Source organism: Mauremys mutica, chromosome 2 (assembly GCF_020497125.1).
Source record: "Mauremys mutica isolate MM-2020 ecotype Southern chromosome 2, ASM2049712v1, whole genome shotgun sequence".
NCBI lineage: Eukaryota > Metazoa > Chordata > Testudines > Geoemydidae > Mauremys > Mauremys mutica.
The window spans coordinates 163,530,622-163,550,323 of NC_059073.1; the positions used below are offsets into that span (position 1 = coordinate 163,530,622).

The following is a 19,702-nucleotide window of genomic DNA, read 5'->3' on the forward strand; positions in this document are numbered from 1 at the left end:
CCTAGACCAGAGGTTCTCAAACTGTGGTCCATTGACCACCAGTGGTCCGCGAGCTCGATTCAAGTGGTCTGTGGACAGTTCCCTCTAAGTTGCGCACCTGGGCAGCCGCACACAAGAGAATGAAGGGCCACCCACCTAATTAGTGGAGCCGCGTAGGCGTGGCTCCGCTAATTAGGTACCTGGACCCTGGAGAAAGATGCACCTGTAAGATGAGGTGGAGGCCTTGAGAGGGGGAGGAATAGGGGGTAGATGGGAGGGGACAGTAGGGTGAGAAGAGGGGATGGGGGGAATGTGGGATGTGCAGGGCTGTGATGGCCAGAGAAAGAGATGACTTTCCCCAACTCCAGGGATGTGGCTGCCAGGGAGAGATGGCCCTCTTTCTCAGGCCCAGTTTGGTGGCTGCCACGGCAGGGGAGAGAGGGCATCTCCATTGCATTAGAAAGGTAAGACTACTGATATTAAAAGATGAGTTGTGTAATTTTATTTGTAGAACAAAAAACATTAATTATTATTAAGGTTTTTTTATACAGGGTTTTTATCCAAAGCGCTTTACAGTAGTTAGCTAACAGTACAAACAACATTTAGAAAGCTCATTAAGTGGTCTGCCAAGATCCTTGCCAATTTTCAAGTGGACTGCGAAAAAAAAAGTTTGAGAATCACTGACCTAGACCATCCCTGGTAGGTGTTTGTCTCACCTCTTCTTCTAAACCTCCACTATTGGGAATTCTGTAACATTCATTGAAAGCCTGTTCCAGAACTTAACTTCCCTTATAGTTAGAAAGCTTTTCCTAATATCTAACCTAAATCTGTCTTCTTGCAGATGAAGCCCATTTGCTCTTGTCTGATCCTTGGTGTACTTTAAGAAAAATTGATCACCATCCTCTCTATGATAGCCTTTAATATATTTGATGACTGTTACCAGGTTCTCCTCCCCTGTCGTCTTTTCTTAAGATTTTACATGCCTGTTTTTTTTTTTAACCTTTCCTTATAGGTCAGGTTTTTGGAACCTTTTATTATTTTTGTTTCTCTCCTTTGGACTCTCTCCAATTTATCCACATGTATTCTAAAGTGTGGTGCCCAGAACTGGATAGAATACTTCAGATGAGGCCTCACCAGTGCTGAATAAAGTGTGACAATTACTTCCCAGGTCTTAAAACACTCCTGCTAATACTCTCCAAAATATTAGCCTTTTTTGCATCTGCATCACATTGTTTATTCTCATTTGTTATCCACTATAAGTCGCAGATCCTTTTCAGCAGTACTTCTGCCTAGCTAGTTATTCCTCATTTTGTATCTGTACATTGATAACTGAATATTATTTTTCAATCAGTTGCACACCTACGTCATTATTTCATCTAGACTGTATTTCTTCAGTTTTCTCATGAGACTGCCTAAAGCTTTTCTAAAATCAAGATACATAATACCTAGTGTTCTCCCACCATCCACTAGGCCAGTAACCCAGTCAAAGAAAGAAATTAGGCTGGTTTGGCACGAGTTGTTCTGCACAAATCCATGTTGCCTATTACTTACCACCCTGTTATCTTCTAGGTCAGTGGTTTTCAAACTTTTTTTCTGGCAACCCAGTTGAAGAAAATTGTTGATGCCCATGACCCAACAGAGCTGAGGATGAAGGGTTTGGGGTGTGGGAGAGGCTCAGGGCTGGGGCAGAAAGATGGGGTATGGGGGTAAGGGCTGCAGGGTGGAGCCAGGAATGAGGGGTTCAGGGTGTGGGAGGGGGCCTCTGGGCAGGGGCAGAGGGTTGGGGTGTGGGAGGGGATCAGGGCTCTGGGCTTGGGGTGGAGCTGGTGATGAGAGGTTTGGTATGCAGGAAAGGTCTCTGGGTTTGGGGAGACTCAGGGCTGGGGCAGTCGATTGAGGTGCGTGATTACCTCGGGCGGTTCCCAGTCAGCGGCGCAGTGGAGGTATTAAGGCAGGCTTCCTGCCTGTCCTGGCACTGTGGACCGTTCTGTGCCCCGGAAGCAGCCAGCAACAGGTCGGGCTGGTAGGCGGAGACGCGTGACTCTGGCCCGCAGGTGCTGCGCCGCCCCCCCAACTCCCATTGGCTGGTTCCTGACCTGTGAGGGTGCAGAGCCAGTGCTCGGGGTGGGGGCAGTGCGTGGAGCCCCGTGGTCCCCCGGCTAGGAGCCAGACATGCTGCTGGCTGCTTCTGGGGCGCAGCACGATGTCAGGACAGGTAGGGACTAGCCTGGCTTAGCTGGGCAGCACCGCCAATGGGACTTTTAATGGCTTGGTTGGCGGTGCTGACCAGAGTTGCCGCGACCCAGTGCCTTACATTCCGTGACCTAGTACTGGGTCGCGACCCGCAGTTTGAAAACCACTGTTCTATGTGCTTACAAATGGATTTTCTAGCAATTTGTTCCTGTATCTTTCCAGGTATCAAAGTTAGGCTGCCCCATCTGTAAATCACTAAGTTCTCTTTTTTCCCCCTTTTTAAAGATAGGTACTAAATTTGCCCCTTCTGCAGTCCTCAGGTATCTCTCATTGCATTGCCAGAAGACTGTTGAGCAGGTCATCATGAGAAATATTTTTACAGTCAAATTTATAAAACATGTTTGTAGTAACATTGCTTTTCACTTCTGTAAGGTCTTCCATCTGAGGATCTCAAAGTACTTTACATTAATTTCCATTGAAGTCATTGTGGATAGTTCTCTGAAAACATCCACTCAGTGTGCAGTGGCAGTCAAAAAAGCTAACAGAATGTTGGGAATCATTAAGAAAGGGATAGATAATAAGACAGAAAATATCATATTGCCTCTATATAAATCCATTGTATGCCCACATCTTGAATACTGTGTGCAGATGTGGTCGCCTCATCTTGAAAAAGATATATAGGAATTGGAAAAGGTTTAGAAAAGGGCAACAAAAATTATTAGCGGTATGGAACGGCTTCCATATGAGGAGAGATTAATAAGACTGGGACTTTTCAGCTTGGAAAAGAAATGACTAAGGGGAGATATGATAGAGGTCTGTAAAATCATGACTGGTGTGAAGAAAGTAAATACTCCTTCTCATAACACAAGAACTAGGGGTTACCAACTGAAATTAGTAGGCAGCAGTTTAAAACAAACAAAAGGAAGTATTTCTTCACACAATGCACAGTCAACTTGTGGAACTCCTTTCCAGAGGATGTTGTGAAGGCCAAGACTTTAACAGGGTTCAAAAAAGAACTAGATAAATTAATGGAGAATAGGTCCATCAATGGCTATTAGCCAGGATGGGGCGGGGATGGTGTCCCTAGCCTCTGTTTGCCAGAAGCTGGGAATGAGCGACAGGGAATGGATCACTTGATGATTACCTGTTCTGTTCAGTCCTCTGGGGCACCTGGTACTGGCCACTGTTGGAAGACAGGATACTGGGCTAGATTGACCTTTGGTCTGACCCAGTGTGGCTGTTCTTATTTTAAGTCAACAGTAGCTGTTAGTTGCTTGTCACTTTTGAAAATTTAGGACAGTTACTTAGGTACCTGAAAATAGAGCTTAGGCACTTTGGGAGCTCATTTTTAAAAGTCTTGGCCATTGATTCTGTAAAGGACTCAAACTTCTATCACGCCATAGCTCTTTTGGCACAAAGCAGCTTGCTCTCAACACCATGTGGTACTGGATCATGAGTGGTAAACGTCACACTTGTATGGACAATGCCTTATGACATGGGGGGGCCTCCTGTGTATGTAAGTTTAGCAACATCGTATGAACTGTTTGATGTTCTCAAAGAAATTGGTCAAGATGGAAGCACACTAGTGGGACAATGTGGGGAAGCCTGTACTTACACTGACTTTGCTGTATTATGTAGCAAAATATAAGACAGTGTTGTCAGGTCAACACCTTTCATGAGCACTATATTCATGTCACATAAAAATATGACATTCAGATTCCCTCTAAGATTTTTAAAGGCATATTGTTTTTGGAGTGTTAATATGATATTACAATGAGTTGAAAGAAAAATAATCAGGTTTAAACAGTTGTACAGAAATAATGTATCTGTGTTTCTTAAGGACCAGGGTGCTAACATAGTATTCCAAAGAACGCTTGGCTAGCTTTGGATATTAAATACAGTACATGAAGAATGTGTTGTACACTACATTTAACCATAGGTTTATTAGCAGGCTGTGCACTGTGCTTTCTTAACTACTTGATTTTTTACCTATTTTTCTCTGTTCTAAGTGGAAGAGACCCTGCTCCTTTCATGACTGAAAATCATTCTATTTTGATGAGAAAACCGCTACTGATACTTTAAAATAAAAACTTTGCAATCATTATGCACAAGAACAGGTTTTTTTGAGTGGAGGTGTTGTTTTCATTTCTGTGTATGTGGGATTTATGTACTTAACTTCTATTTGCATTAATGGGAGGTAAATATGTAATTTCCCTGTCTTCTAGATGAAAATAGACGATGTGCTTCTTAGTATGTATTCCTTGCTCTCCAATACATTTATGAGGGCCCTAGGTGAGCAAAAAAGTCAAGTATGGTAGAAAGAACAGATTTTAAAATTCAATTATTTTCTGATGATTTTCGCGAAGGCCACTTAATATTTTAATAGGATTTATGAATATATCCCAGCTCAAAAGGAGGTAAGCTTTATATAAAGCGTAGCTAAAGCCTTAGAGTTTAGTATGTGATTCTATTATTGTATGCTGTTTACCAGCAAGGTTTTGTCTGTAGAAATAAATAGATATGTACTTGGCATTTCAAAGGAGTCATGTTACGTATGTTTTTCCTTTTCTTCAGGTACACTTTGTCGATGTCAAAAGTACTTCAAGGAGAAAGCCATACCCAAGACATTTTGCATATGAATCTTGATAATGACAGATCAAGAAAAAGAAATTGGGGATTGTTGGTCACTGGCATTGTTGGGGGGACATTGGTGGTACTGTATGCTGTTGCCACTCCATTCCTAACTCCAGCACTGAGAAAAATTTGCCTTCCTTTTGTACCTGCAACTTCAGCTCAGATTGAAAATGTTTTGAAAATGTTACAATACAGAAGTGGATCTCTGGTTGACATAGGTAGCGGCGATGGACGTATTGTGAGTTATAAAACTCTGGCTCCTCTAAATTCATGTACATCAAACAGTGTTAAAGAAGTGAGCTACTGTAGTAGATATTTTTCATTATGCACCCCTTTTTTCCTGGTATTTGTGAAGGTTTTATACCCTGTGTTAAGTTTTCCTCCCCATCCCACAAAAATTCAGACAATCAATTGGACTGTTTTTAAGAGTATTTATTACAGGCTTCAGAATGTTTGACACTTATTCAAGAATACCTTTGGACAAATAATGAAAATAGTATTATTCAAATAATATGAAAGTGTCAGGTTATTTGAATGTTTGTGAATTTTTTTTATGGTGCATAATGGAAAAAAATTGCATTAAATAATTGATATGGAAAACTTCAAAATGTGTGGAATAAACTATTTGAATATTTGACTAGTTTTATTCAGGAACAAAATATTTACTTTCTTACCCTTTTCTACTTTTCCATACGTTTCTAATACAGAATTTTTAAATTTTATTTTTACACGATTTGAGTCATTTTATTTAAAGATGCTTGTCAAGTAGTTTTAAAATATGCAATATGTAAGATTTAAAGTTGCTAATTTTGTTACCACATATTCCCCGATTAATCTATAATGTATTTTAATTATCTAATCCCCCTCTGAAAAATGAGGGCATGGATACACGGCTTTATTTATATGTGGGATTTGCAGTATGTTTTCTTTATTTAAAAAATTACATGGAGAGTGAGAGTGATTCATGCTACAGTTCAATAAATACAGCAGACTTGGGAACAAAATTTATTTCCGTACTAGATTAGTTTGCCCAACTGAGTTCAGTGGGATAACTCATATCAATACACCAAGCAGAATTTAAGTCATCGAAAGACATTTGCTAAATTATCAATTTTAAATCTTGAAAATGTATTGTCTAAACTACTTTATTTAAAAAAAAAACAAAAAACCAAAAAATCAGCTAGCGTGTGCTTGAAGTTATGATAAAATTAACTTTTTAAATTGCATATCCATCTGGCATTTCAGAGTGCTATACTGTGAATTAGGAAAATATGTTATAACTGCCTGTGTCAAAGAATGTTTTTTGAGTATATAATCTTTCACTGTGAAACTTTCCGTGTTGGTAGGTCACTTTGTATTTTTGATCTTAGGTGAGTGCATGTACGTGTATATTGTTGTTTACTGCTGTGCCCCTGGCCAATTGTACATTTAATATACAGGTAAGTCACTGAAACTACTTGCATGCTTGAAATGGAGCACATGGATATGTCATGGCACTATGGGGGCCTTATGCTCTGATCCAGCAAATACTCCTGTGCTTAACTTCACTACCATGAGTAGTTCTATTGATTTAAATGGGGCTTCTCATGATACTCAAGTTAAGCACATGTAAGTGTTTGTTTGCAGATTGGGGCTTTAGTATTCAACCGCCAAAGGTGGATAAACACAACTAATAAAGACATATAGCACTTGTTTTTTGGGGGGTTCTGCTGTTAATAAAATTACACTATTCTCATGTTTCCTGCAAGCACAATTCTATCATAAATAGTGTCATACTGTAGTTTATTCTGGCCCTGAATGAAGTGTACTTTGTCTTTTTGTAGGTGATAGCAGCTGCAAAAGAAGGATTCAAAGCTGTTGGTTATGAATTAAATCCCTGGCTAGTCTGGTACTCCAGATATCGTGCTTGGAGAGAAGGGATGCATCATAATGCCAAATTTTATATTTCAGATTTGTGGAAGGTAGGTGTTTTGTGAAAAAGCCCTATAGAAATCCAAGTATGTAATAATAATTTCCACTGGTGAATTACAAGTGATCAATTTGAAAACACACAGCTGCAGATAATATTATTATTATTATTATTATTAAAAAAAAAAACTGCTAAAATAATGTTAATGTTATACATCTAGGCATTCAAAAGTCAGGAAATACCAAAGGTAAAGATGCAAAGCTAATGTGCTTATGCATTATGATGCAGATATTAATTAGATAATCACACAGTTTCTCAAATAATACCCTATATCATATAATATTTTCTACAACTTTAAATATGCTAATGTATAAAAATATATAGTTTCTACGACTTTAACTAGATTATTTTGTATTATTTGAGAATAGTGTAGTATTATGTAACTGATTCATGTGCACAAGGGAAAAGAGTTATGATTGCACTAGCAAGTTCAACTTTAGCATTTACTGTCTTGAGTATGCTACTGTGCAGCCTCAACATTCTCTTATTGCAGTATTTTTTTTTTTATATAATGGAAGTCTCAGGTATTTCTTGTAAAAGAAAGAAAAAAATAAATTTCATAATCTGGAATTATTTTATTAGACACCACTGGAATGTTGTCCCCCATAATGTGCTCTTTCAAGCCCTGATACAGCAAAGTACACAAGCACATACTAACTATGACTACTCACTAGCTTAAATGCTTTGCTGTTTTTTGGTCCTCAGATATACTCCCTTTGCAAGGGTTCTTTTGGAGTATTTTGCTCACATTTAAGTACTTACTGAATGAGGCTGGGTGCTACAAAGCCCTGCCGTAGACAGATCTTGATCCTGCACTCACTGAAATCAGTGGCAAGGCTATTCTCCGTAATAGTGCAGGATCAGGCTTCAATGGGCACTGTATGAGATGTGCATGTTCACATGCAGCTTCCGTATTGTGCATACATGTCACGTAGCACTTTCTTTCATTTTATATGTGTATATAATATGTGCGAGCGTGCGTGCACGCACACAATCAATTTTTGAACAAAGCTGTTTTAAAGAAACATAGTACGGTTTTGATTTTTTTCAGAAACCTCATAATTTAGATGAATCAGAATAATTTTCTATCAGAACACTTCCTAGCGATTAATTCTCTGCAAGATTTCAGTTTACCTACCCCCTGCTGTTTCAGCCTTTGAGTGATAAAGAAAAAGAATGGCAAGAATTTTATATAAAGGGAAAAGTGTATCTCCCCCTCCCCTCTCCATGTTCAAAAACAGATCAACTATTTTTGAATGAGAGTTTTTAAAAAAAATTCTCCTTAAGGCAGAGAACTGACACAGATAATTCCTTCCCAATAATTAAAAACTGCAGAAAGTTGTGAGGGACTCAAAACACAGACTTGAATAGAAATGGTTAGTCAGTTTTAACTCTAGATATATTGCTAAAGACTTAATTGACATGGGCAAAGTTAGGATGTTAAATGATAAATGTTTTCCTTAGGGATAAGAACAGCAGTAAAAATGAGTAAATCTGTGCAACTTCCAGAATATTAATCAATTCAGAGAACTTAGGGCCAGAGCCTTGGTGACATTGAAGCAGTTTTGTGCTTCTCAGTTGGTGCAAAGCTACCTGTGTTGGGGAATCCTTGGCTATGTTGAGCTGGCATAGTGGCTTCTGTATCATTTCCTGTCCTTGTCCCTGGTATAGGAGGCCTGGCCGTGAAAAAGGGTGTGAATAAAGGAAAGACTATTATTACTAACATTCCCCCCAGTATCCACTCATATTATAAATATTCATCGTCCACAATGATGGTAATATAATTTTTTTTTAATAGGTTAGCTTTTCCCAGTATACAAATGTTGTTGTTTTTGGGGTACCTCAAATGGTAAGTCTTTTTTCATTCTTTCATTGTCTATATTGTGTTTTATGACCATAATAGCAAGGCATTCAGCATAGAGATATTGATCTGTAAAGTGAGTCCACTTATCAGGACCTTTGACATTCAAGTCTTTGGTTTGACAAAATGCTGATCAAAGTTTATATACATTTAAATAATATAACCTGTTATAACTTGAAACTCAATTGTCTGTCTGTTCCAAAATTCCAATTTGTGTACTGCCTCATGAAGTCCAAATTCCAATATAGTTCAGAACCATAATTCTGTAAACTCTTACAAACAGCTTAAATTACTTGAAAAGTTAATGGAATGTTCCAAATTCCATTTTGAAATTCCAATTTCTATTTGATCATTGAAATTGATCATTCTCCAGATTTTCAGTAAAATAGTTTTCAGGGAGGATGAGTATTGACTAGTTTCAACTCACTTCTGTGGACTTGTATGTTAAAAAGAACAGAGTATTGAACTTTGATTATGCACTTTTCAAAAACTGAAAGCACCTCAGTGATGTATCAGTTCGTCATACTGCAATAGTCTTCAATTACCTTGGGTGCTTTTAATATAATTGCTAGTTTGCAGAGCATACAGGGAAATTGTTTTTCACTTTGAGAAAGCTGTGTATCCCCCATAAAATGTCAGGTTCCAGATGAAATTGTATGGCTTTTTAAAATTACTGTGAAAATGGTATTTCTAGAGAGACCACTTTTATGGTACAGTAGATGGACTAATTCAAACTTTAAAATTCATTTTTGTGTTTTTTCAAGTGCTATTTGGTTATGTTTACATTTTCCTTCAAAGGGCAAGAAAATTCAGTATTTCTTTATTCTTCTTCGAGTGATTGCTCATATCCATTCCATGTAGGTGTGTGCGCGCCGCGTGCACGTTCGTCAGAAGACTTTTACCCTAGCAACTCAGTGGGTCGGCTGGGCACCCCCTGGAGTGGCGCCACCATGGCGCCGGATATATACACCAGCCGACCCACCCACTCCTCAGTTCCTTCTTACCGCCCGTGTCGGTCGTTGGAACAGTGGAGCGCGGCTTAGCTGACCTCCACTTCCCTAGCTACTCGTAGTTCTCTCGTTAAGTATATAGTTCAGATGTTTATAGTTGTAGTTAACTTTATTTGTTTGTAGTATAGTATTTATTTCACAGGGGTTTGGGGTTTATCCCCTTCCCCTCACCCGGTGCCGGGTCCGATGCCCGGTCCACAGGGTTTTATAATGCTCGGCCGGCCACAAGCCGATGCCGACATGAGATCCTCTCCTAAGTGCCTCGAGGAATCTCACCTCACAGATAAGTGCCGCATTTGTGAGGCCTTTAATCTGAGATCATAGGGGAGCGGGACTTTCGTCTTAAACAGCTCCTGAGGGAGGCAGCTCTTGCTCCTCCGCTCTCGGCACCGAGCGCTGGTTAATCTTCAGGAGCGCTCCCTCGGCACCAGATCGCCAGTACCGCCAAGGCCTCTCGGCGCCGACCGTCGCTGGCTCCGACGTCTACTCGGCCTGGAGGATGAAGAGGCACAATATCCTTGCTGCGTCCGAGCCGCCTGCTCCGCAGCCGAGCGCTATGCTCAGTCGGATCGCCCGGCACCGATGTCTGCCGCGGCACCAACAATATCCGCACCATTAACTCCGGCCAGGCAAGAGCCGTCGAGTCCGGTGCTGGAAAGCTCCCCGGTACGGACCGTGGTCGAGCTCGCTATGAAGCTGCGTCCGCGCCCCCTGCTCCGCAGCCGAACGCTATGATCACTGGGATCGCCCGGCACCGATGTCTGCCGCGGCACCTACGATATCCGCACCGTTAACTCTGGCCAGGCAAGAGCCGTCGAGTCCGGTGCTGGAAAGTTCCCCGGTACGAACCGTGGTTGAGCTCGCTATTAAGCTGTGTCCGACCCCCTGCTCCGCAGCCCGAGCGCTCTACTACGTCGCACTGCCCGGTGCCGGTACCTGCTGCGGCACCGACAGTATCAGCACCGTAGACTCCGGCCACGCAGGAGCCGTCGAGTCCAGCACCTGAACGCTCCCCGATGCGAGCTGTGGTTGTGCTCATTATTCCCTCCACGCAGGAAACATTTCCACAGCGAGGGTGTTAATGACAAGGGCAGAACCTGCGCTGCTTTAACCCGCCGGTGCGGGTTGCATTGTCTATCGCGAGCCTGTCTTGCTCACGCCACCCAGCGTCGGCACCACAGAGCGGCACCGTTCACGATCGCAGTCCCGCAGATGTTCTCGGTCCTCTCGTCAAGCCCAGTGCCAGCACCGTTCACGGTCCTGGCACCGTTCCCCATATCGTTACCGGTCGTACCCGTGGCACCGATCAGCGGCCCGTTCCCCAGCCTGGTACACTCGGTGCAGATCCAGCTCCCGGCACCGCTCCAGGCACTGGACTCAGGTAGCCACTCCCGGCATCGAGCCTCGAGATCTCAGCCAGCCTCCCAGCATCGCTCCGGTCGCAGGTCCCATTCTTGCTCCCGGTACCGTTAGGCCTCACGGTACCGATTCCCGGTGCCGCGTCGAGCGCCATGAGCTGGAGAGGGAAACTCCGCTCAGGGCTTTAACTTCTCCATGGCCATCCATTCGGATGTGGACACCAGAGTCTTCCGGGTGCTCCAGGACAGGACCCTGACATCCATCAGTGGCTGCCCTGTACATCTTGGGCGCGCTACCTGTGCTTCCATCGTGCTCTGTTCCGTCAGAGCACTGGGAACCAGGGGTGACAGTTAGTCACCCCCCTCCGACCGCTACGGAGGGAGTCCGGTTCTGCCACCGCATTCCCACATCCCACCAGATCAACAGGTCGTCCAGGAGCGTGAGCCCACACAAGACCCACTTGCCCCGGCTTTTCGTCTCCCTCCTCCCCAGATGAGGCGGTGGCAGAAGCGTGCTCCTTGGACCCTCTCCTAATTGGCCTGGGGGCCCATCAGGACCTCCCGAGACGGGTGGCATTCATTATGAATCTCCAAGTGGCCACTATCCCGCCCGTAGGCACGGGAGTCGAATGCATGTGCATGGTATCCTCCAGGGGCGACGGGCACCTATATGTACGTCTTTCCCCCTGCTCCCTTGTCATCTAGTGGGAGACTTTACGGAGTCGGGTTCTCGGATCTCCCGTCAAGAGTTTGATGCCCTCCTGGAAAAAGGGCTCAAAGTGGCGAGAGCTTCCCTCCACACCTTGTTGGAGGTAGCGGACTCCACAGCCACGGCTCTGGCCTCGGGTGTTGCCACGAGGTGCATTTCATGGCTCCAGTTATCAAGCCTTCCCTCGCAGCTGCTATACACTATACAGGACTTGTCCTTCAATGACAAAGCCCTGTTCTCAAAACTGGCCCTAGGCTGCAAGGCCCAAAGGTCAGCGAGGACACTATGCACTCCCTCTCGGCATGTACATGCCGACGTCTCACCGCCGCCCTTTCCGCCCAGCCTCGCCGCCCTTACCCTGCGCCTAGACAAAGACAGGGCTTTGCCAGCAGGCGACGCTGAGGCAGTCGTAGGCGTTGGTCGAGACCCCTAAGGGGCCAAAATCAGGGTCCTCCTAACCACCAATCGGGCAAAAGCCTATCCCTCCTCGTCCTCCTTAGGGACCCCTCTCACGAGCAATTCCTTTTGCAAGAGGTGCGGGCGCTCCTCACCATCGGAGCTATAGAGGAGGTTCCATGGTCGAAAGGGACAAAAGGTTCTAGCCCCACTAGTTCCTAATCCCCAAGGTGAAGGGAGGTCTCAGACCTATCCTAGACCTGCGGGAGCTCAACAAGTTATGATATACCTGGAGTTGCGCATGGTATCCATGGGGGCCGTCATCCCATCCTTGGATCCCGGAGACTGGTATGCCGCCCTCGATATGCAGGGCGCGTATTTTCACGTCGCCGTTTATCCTCTGCACAGCAGGTACCTCCGGTTTGTGGCCAACCGTCATTTCCAGTTTACGGTCCTCCCGGCTGACCTCTATCCAGCCCCCTGTGTATTCACAGTGTCTGGCTGTAGTCGCCGCCCTCTCCGCCACTGTTGGATACACGTTTTCCGTATCTGGATGATTGGCTCATTCCAGGGGCCACTGGGGCCCAAGTTACCACTCGTGTGGGCGTCGACGAGGTCCTGTTCCTGCGTTTAGGCCTGAGGATCCATATAGCGAAATCCACCCGGATTCCCGCTCAGGGAATAGACGTAACTGAGGCCACCCTGGACTTCAATATCGCACAGCCTGCTGACCTACGCCTTGCTTTCACGCGTTGGTAACCATTGTACAAGGTCTACGGACCTTCCCGGCGACTTTGGCTTGCACTTGCCTAGGTTTTCTGGGCCACATGGCTGCCTGTACGTGCGTAACCGAACATGCCAGGCTTCGCCTCCGTACACTTTAATCGTGACTCACCTCAGTGTACCACCCGGCCAAAGACAGCATGGTCATGGTCGCCTCGATCCCCCCGAGCGTCCTAGGCTCCTTCGACTGGGGGTCGACGCCCTCCCTGATGTGTGCAGGAGTGCTGTTCCATCCACCTCACCCTCGGTGTCCCTCATGATGGATGCCTCATCTCTTGACTGGGGTGCTCACTTGGGTCAGTTTCCCACTCCAGACCTTTGGTTGGCTCAACAGCTGCCCTTGCACATCAATGTCCGGGAGTTGAGAACAGTCTGCCTTGTGTACCAGGTGCTTCAGCTGCACCTACAAGGCTCTGTGTCTCGGTGTTCACAGATAACACAACGGACACCCGTTGCATAAACAAGCACGGAGGAGCACGGTCCTCCTCTCTTTGCAGGGAGCTATCCAGCCGGGACTCCTGCACAGCTCCATTGACGGACCTGGTAGCGTCCTTTCTCCTAGGGGTCCGGAACACTCTGGCAGATCGCCTCAGCAGCTCCTTCCGGTCTCTCAAGTGGTTGATTCCACCGGATGTTATCCCTACGTTTCTGGAACTTCGCTCTCGCGGTAACGGAACGAGAGAGAAGTTCTGCTCATGCCAAGGCCTCTCCCAGGACTCGCTCTTGGCTGCTTTTCTGATGCCATGGACGAGCCATCTGCCATCCGCTTTCCCACCGCTCCCGCTGGTTCGCAAGGTCCAGCTAACACTCCGCAGGGACAGAGCGCATCTGATCATGATCGCTCCAGCGTGGTCCAGGCAGCACTGGTACACCATGTTGCTAGACCTCTCGGTAGCCAACCGATTCCCCTGCCTCTTTGCCCAGACCTCATAATGCTGGATCACGGCAAACTTTACCACTAGACCTGCAATCCCTGCACATCTCCGCATGCCTGCTGCGGGCCTAAACCGATCCGAGTTACATTGTTCTGCCTCGGTTTTACAGGATTCTCCTGGGTGGTAGGAAGCCTTCCACTCGGTTAACGTTTCTGCCCAACTGGCAGTCTTTCTCTTGCTGCTACAAAACACAAGGTTTCCCCCACAGAGGTTCCGATCTATTTCCTCTGGGATTGCCTATGATCTTCAAACAGCAGCGCCGGGCGCAGTTCATCATTAAGGGTGCACTTGGCAGCCATCTCTACCTTCCTCCCAAGGGAGAGTGGCCGCTTCATATTCTCACACGCTGTGGTTTCTAGGTTCCTCAAGGGATTGGGGCATTTATACCCCCAGGTTCACCGCCCCACCAACTCCTGGGTCTTCAACCTGGTTATAAGCAGACTTATGCCTGCTCCATTCGAACCACTGACAACATGCTCGCTGTGATACCTGTCCTGAGGGACAGCTTTTTCCTTGTAGCCTTTGCATCAGCTGGACAAGTCTCTGAGCTTCGGGCTCTCACAGTGGACCCACGGTACACTATGTTGCGTAAGGACAAGGGGCGGTTGTGGCCACGTCCGGCCTTCCTCCCTAAGGTGCTGTTGACCTTTCATATCATCCGGAATATCTTCCTTCCGGTCTTCTTTCCGAAGCCCCATTCATTGCGACGGGAGCACATTTGCCCTCCCTAGACGTCCGTAGGGCGCTCGATTTTTATGTCAAGCGGACAAGCCTTTTTGTACGCCCCCAACTCTTCGTTGTATTGGCAGACCGGATGAAGGGCCTACCTGTCTCCTCCCAGAGCTTTCCATCTTGGGTGACGTCATGCCTTTGCACCTCCTGTGACTGGCCCATGTTCCGTCGAGCCACCTTACTGCTCGTTTCACCAGGGCTCAGGCTTCTTCTGCTGCCTTTCCGACTCACATACCCTTCCAGGGGCTATGTCATGCTACTACCTGGTCCTCTATCCGGACCTTTGCCTCTTGGTCTAACTGTCCAGAGATGATGCAGCCTTTGGCTCAGCAGTTGCATTCTGCAACATCTCACTCCGACCCCACCGCCTACGTAAGGCTTGGGAATCACCTATATGGAATGGATATGAGCAATCACTCGAAGAAGAAAAAACGGTTACTTACCTTTGTAACTGTTGTTCTTCGAGATGTGTTGCTCATATCCATTCCAAACCCACCCTCCTTCCCCACTGTCGGAGTAGCCGGCAAGAAGGAACTGAGGAGTGGGTGGGTCGGCTGGTGTATCTATCCGGCGCCATGGTGGCGCCACTCCAGGGGGCGCCCAGCCGACCCACTGAGTTGCTAGGGTAAAAGTCTTCCGACGAACGTGCGCGCGGCGCGCACACACCTACATGGAATGGATATGAGCAACACATCTCAAAGAACAACAGTTACAAAGGTAAGTAACCGTTTTTCCATTTACATACTTTTATGACAGTAGTATTATAAGAGCACTTGCCTTGTATGTGTTATGAATGCACAGAGAGATCTCCTTTTCACTCCCCCATTAATGTTTGTAAGTAGTTTCATTCCTTAGGGCAGGCGACTGTGTGGGATGGAATGTGTGAAGAGTTTATGCCAGAGCAGTGTGTTATATGGTCATAGTATAAAATGGGAACAGTGTGTGATAAAATATTATTGTAACATAAACAGGGCATCACAGTCGGAAGCATAATAATACCTACATTCTGTTTTGTTTTCTGTCCTTTTTTTCTCTTGTAAGTAGTAGGACTAAAAGCTTATCTGATTCAGACACGAACCACAGCACTCTCATTTTGAAAACTCTGTATTTTAAAATGTAGTTTTATTTCTACTTCTGTAGTTGGCATACTGAAGGAAAGTCTGCATTATCAAGTGTTCCAGCAGTTTTATTGTATGCATTCCCAAGAGACTGGATAATAACCCAACCATTTTGGTTGATTTACTGCAGCGTAGCAGTCTTTGTTCCAGGAGAGGGCAGTAGATGCCTTTTTTACAGGGATATCTGTAATTACAAAACCAAGTGTTCAGTTGCATGATTTTTACAAGACTGTCATGTAGTAATTGTTCTTTGAAGCAGTTAATTTGTGAGGAAATTAGACCACCCTTTCTGAACTGAGTGATATTATGATCACACTTTGGTTCACTTGCCAGTACAGATATGAATTTGCAATTAGAAATTCTGTAGCCGCATTGCAGAATCTCTAAGGGCAAAGGTGCAGAGGCAGGAAGACTATTTGGCAAATAGGAAGTTAACAGTTGCACAGAAAAACAAATGTGAGCAAATTGATTATACATACGTGTTTGGAACAAACTTCAGAATTAGTGGCAGCCTAAGATGAGGTAAATTAGTCATTGTTGCTATCTGACCTAATAAGGTAGAAGGAAGAGCCACAACATTTGCAAAGAAAACAGTATTTTACTACTTCATCCGGTATTGTAGTAGTGTGTTTTGTTTGTTTGTTTGTGTTTTTAAATCCCTCCAGTAATAAAATACTTTTTGATATGATCACAAATGTTGCCATAAATGCAGTGGGCCCAAATGTCTGAAGTAAATGCTGAGGACCTTCTTAGGGTTGTGGAATGCCCCCATTGACTTCAGTATCGTGGTTGAGAGTGCCCAGCCTCAGGATGCTTTGTAACACAGTTTCTCTATCATTTTTTCTGTGGATGAATATATCTTATTACTTATAGAAAGATCAGTTACAGTGTTGGCCTAGTTTGAAGCCATGAGCATATTACTTTTTTTCTATTTAATGTCCAAGACTAACTTACAAAGACAGGGCCTGGATTTATTGATCCACAGGCCACACAGCAAGACCTCTGTTCCCACAAACTTTCTCTGAAGGAGAGGGTTGATCAGTATATGCGTGTGGGTGGATTGAAGGGAGAGGATCTTATCTGTGGTGGATGGAGATGTTGTTTTGTGCATATTGGGTGAATTGAAAGAACTTGGGATGGGTTGGGGAAATTTTTTTAAACATGTTAATAGTGAAAATTTTATATATATTTTATAATAAATTTGTATAGTGCCTATTGCTTTAGTGTTTGTTAAGCTGAAGTAAATAAATCTATGAGCATGTGCTGGCACAAAATAAAAATCAGCATCCTTCTATAAAAACCCAATTATCTAAACAGTCAATGTCTGAGACATTTATTGTTACTAATAATTTTATGGGTAAATTCTAGTTTATTTTAAGATTTCTTTTATATCTCTACTTTGTCAGCTGAGGGATAAAAGTTATAACTGGGTTACAATTAATGAATTTATATAACTCTCAAACATAATTATGCCTGATATTATGCAAACATGACACACAACCACTTTGTATTCTATATATTAAGAATTAGATTAGTTGCATATTTATGCATGCTTTAGTGATTTAATTTCTATACATAATTGGCTCCTTTATTTTCAGGTTTATCTTGGCTCAGTCTGAGATTCTAATGTCATTTTAAAATAATGGAAACTATAAAATATCAACATGAATGTTTACAATCATTCTTTGTGTGGGACTACATTATTTTAAAGTTCTCTTTGGTACATTGTTATGTCATTGCCTCAAAGTAAGGGATCTACTTGAAACTTTAATTTAGCTATTAATAGAATTATTATGACAGGTATTCTGCAGCTGTAGAAAAGTTTTTGATAGTGGAAGCTATTTGCAACCTTTGATGATGTTTCTCTAAATTTGTCTTCTGGTACTAGTGAAAGAATGTCTTATTGTCTGACTAAGGCCACTGATGACACGGAGAATCCCATATAAAACATTTTTTGTATTTTTGAGAAACTTTTGGTTTAACAATTTTGATTTGTGGCTTTTTAAACTTATTTATATGCATAAATTAGTCTTTTCTTCTTTGATACGTGGTCATTTTTTTAGAAAATAAAAAAAATAATTTATAGTAAATAAAAGGAAATACTTTTTCTCACAGCACTACAGCTAGTCTGTATAACTCACTGCCACAAGCAGATTTTGAGGCAAATCTAAACAGTTAAACTTGGATAGGTATATGCATACCATGAGCCTTTTTCTGAGCCAGGATACAAATTAGAAGGTCTGTCAGCATTCTTGCTTCAGGTCATAAAGTGGTGAGCATCTGGGGTTAGGAAGGAATTCCTTATAGGTCTAGGTACATTTTGGATCTTTCACTTTCCTCTGAGCATCTGGTATAAGTTATTGTTGGAGGTAAAATGACCAATTAGACGAACCATTGGTCTGTTCTGGTCTGGCAAATCCTATTTTCTTTGTCCCTAACTATATACTCAGCCTTCTGCAAGAGGAGGGAAGCTGGATTGAGTGGATCTCGGACCAGAGGGTTGTACATGTGAGGGGAGTTGTGCATATTGGCCCTGTGCTATTGTGGGAGGGATTAACCTGCAGAAAGCGTGAGGGTAGACCCAAGAGGATTGGCCTTTCTGTAATATTGTTTCCTCTTCAATCACAATATTATTCAGTAACTCCACCTTCCAACCCCCACTCCTGTTGATTTGATCATTAGCCACCAGGGATCCATTGACTTCTCCAAAAGCTGCCATAGGGGCATGAAGCAGCATAGAGGCACTAAACTCCAGAACTCTCCAAGATGTGTATGGATCCTGGAACATAAAACTTTAGGGGACTGAAACCACATGGATGTTCCATAGAGGGTCAAACCCCACCCCTAGTCCTGTGAGCTGGATTAAATTGAGTCAAAATTTGTGGAGTATCCTGTCCCCCTACACATGTTTCTCTGTAGAGGATGATATAGCTCCCAATAAATGTGATATAAGTTTTAAAAAGTTATGTAAACTTAAAACTTTCTTGATCTTACCATTAATCAGAATAAATTAAAGACCGTGTTTTGGCTTCATATACTGTGTACCTGCACATCAAAGTTAGCATATGACCCTGCATCATGGAAGCTTTCTAAGACTAAAACAGAGATCTTCAAGCCTTGGATTAGTTTTGAGTGTCTGAAGTAGTTTCAAGTGGGAACGCTTCTGTCTTGCACACCATCTGAAGGGCTTTTGTTGTTGTTCCACAGATGCCACAGTTAGAGAAGAAGCTTGAAGAAGAACTTGATCACAATGCCAGAGTCGTTGCTTGCCGTTTTCCTTTCCCACACTGGATGCCAGATCATACTACTGGAGAAGGAATAGACGTGGTGTGGGCCTATGATTCAAAAGCTTTCAAAGGAAATGAAAAGACATGCTCAGAAACTGTGCAAAAGATGCATCCTTTGTAAGATTTCAGGTTAAAAAATGTTGTTGGAACTAATTTTAAACTTTAAATAAATAGTGACCGTCTGATTTGGTTCTTAGTATACTTAAAGTGGTGGGACGATAATTAACACTGAATGTTTCTCAAACCCATTTCAATGTCAGAATGTCTTGTGGTGTTAAGCAAAACTGCACTGTAGTCTTATTTTATATTACAGCAAAGCGAAGGCCAGTAAAATGTAGACAAAGTGTACAATGGAAAAAAGCAAAGAAGACTTGTATGCATTGATTACAAGAAGAAATTTTGTTAGTATTTCTAAAAAAAAATTATCTTTTACATGAAAAGTGGTAGGATGCAGAAAGGGTTCAGTAGTGTTAAGGACACACGTATAAACTAAATGTTCTACTAATATTAAAGTTATTTTTAACTGTTTTTGTTCTGGCCATATTTTGAGCTCTCATCATTGGTGCTCATAAGCTTATTTATTACTTTTGGGTATCCAGAAGTACATAAGAACGGCCGTACCGGGTCAGACCAAAGGTCCATCTAGCCCAGTATCTGTCTATCGACAGTGGCCAATGCCAGGTGCCCCAGAGGGAGTGAACCTAACAGGCAATGATCAAGTGATCTCTCTCCTGCCAT

At 43.6% G+C, this 19,702-nt stretch overlaps 1 protein-coding gene across 4 annotated transcripts in view; it reads left to right on the forward strand.

The window, feature by feature from the left end:
• The window catches only part of ATPSCKMT (ATP synthase c subunit lysine N-methyltransferase), a 23,581-nt gene extending 4,143 nt beyond the window's left edge, over positions 1-19,438 (forward strand). The window contains exons 2-6 of one of the 4 annotated variants that reach the window (XM_045003756.1): positions 4,747-5,044; positions 6,177-6,245; positions 6,630-6,767; positions 8,574-8,624; positions 18,885-19,438. In XM_045003756.1, the coding sequence (XP_044859691.1) occupies positions 4,747-5,044; positions 6,177-6,245; positions 6,630-6,767; positions 8,574-8,624; positions 18,885-19,085 (757 nt within the window). In that variant the 3' untranslated portion in view covers positions 19,086-19,438. The remainder of the gene's footprint in view (positions 1-4,746; positions 5,045-6,176; positions 6,246-6,629; positions 6,768-8,573; positions 8,625-18,884) is intronic. The other 3 variants (XM_045003757.1, XM_045003758.1, XM_045003759.1) reach the window with 3 other exon arrangements.
• The last annotated feature ends 264 nt before the right edge of the window (positions 19,439-19,702 follow it).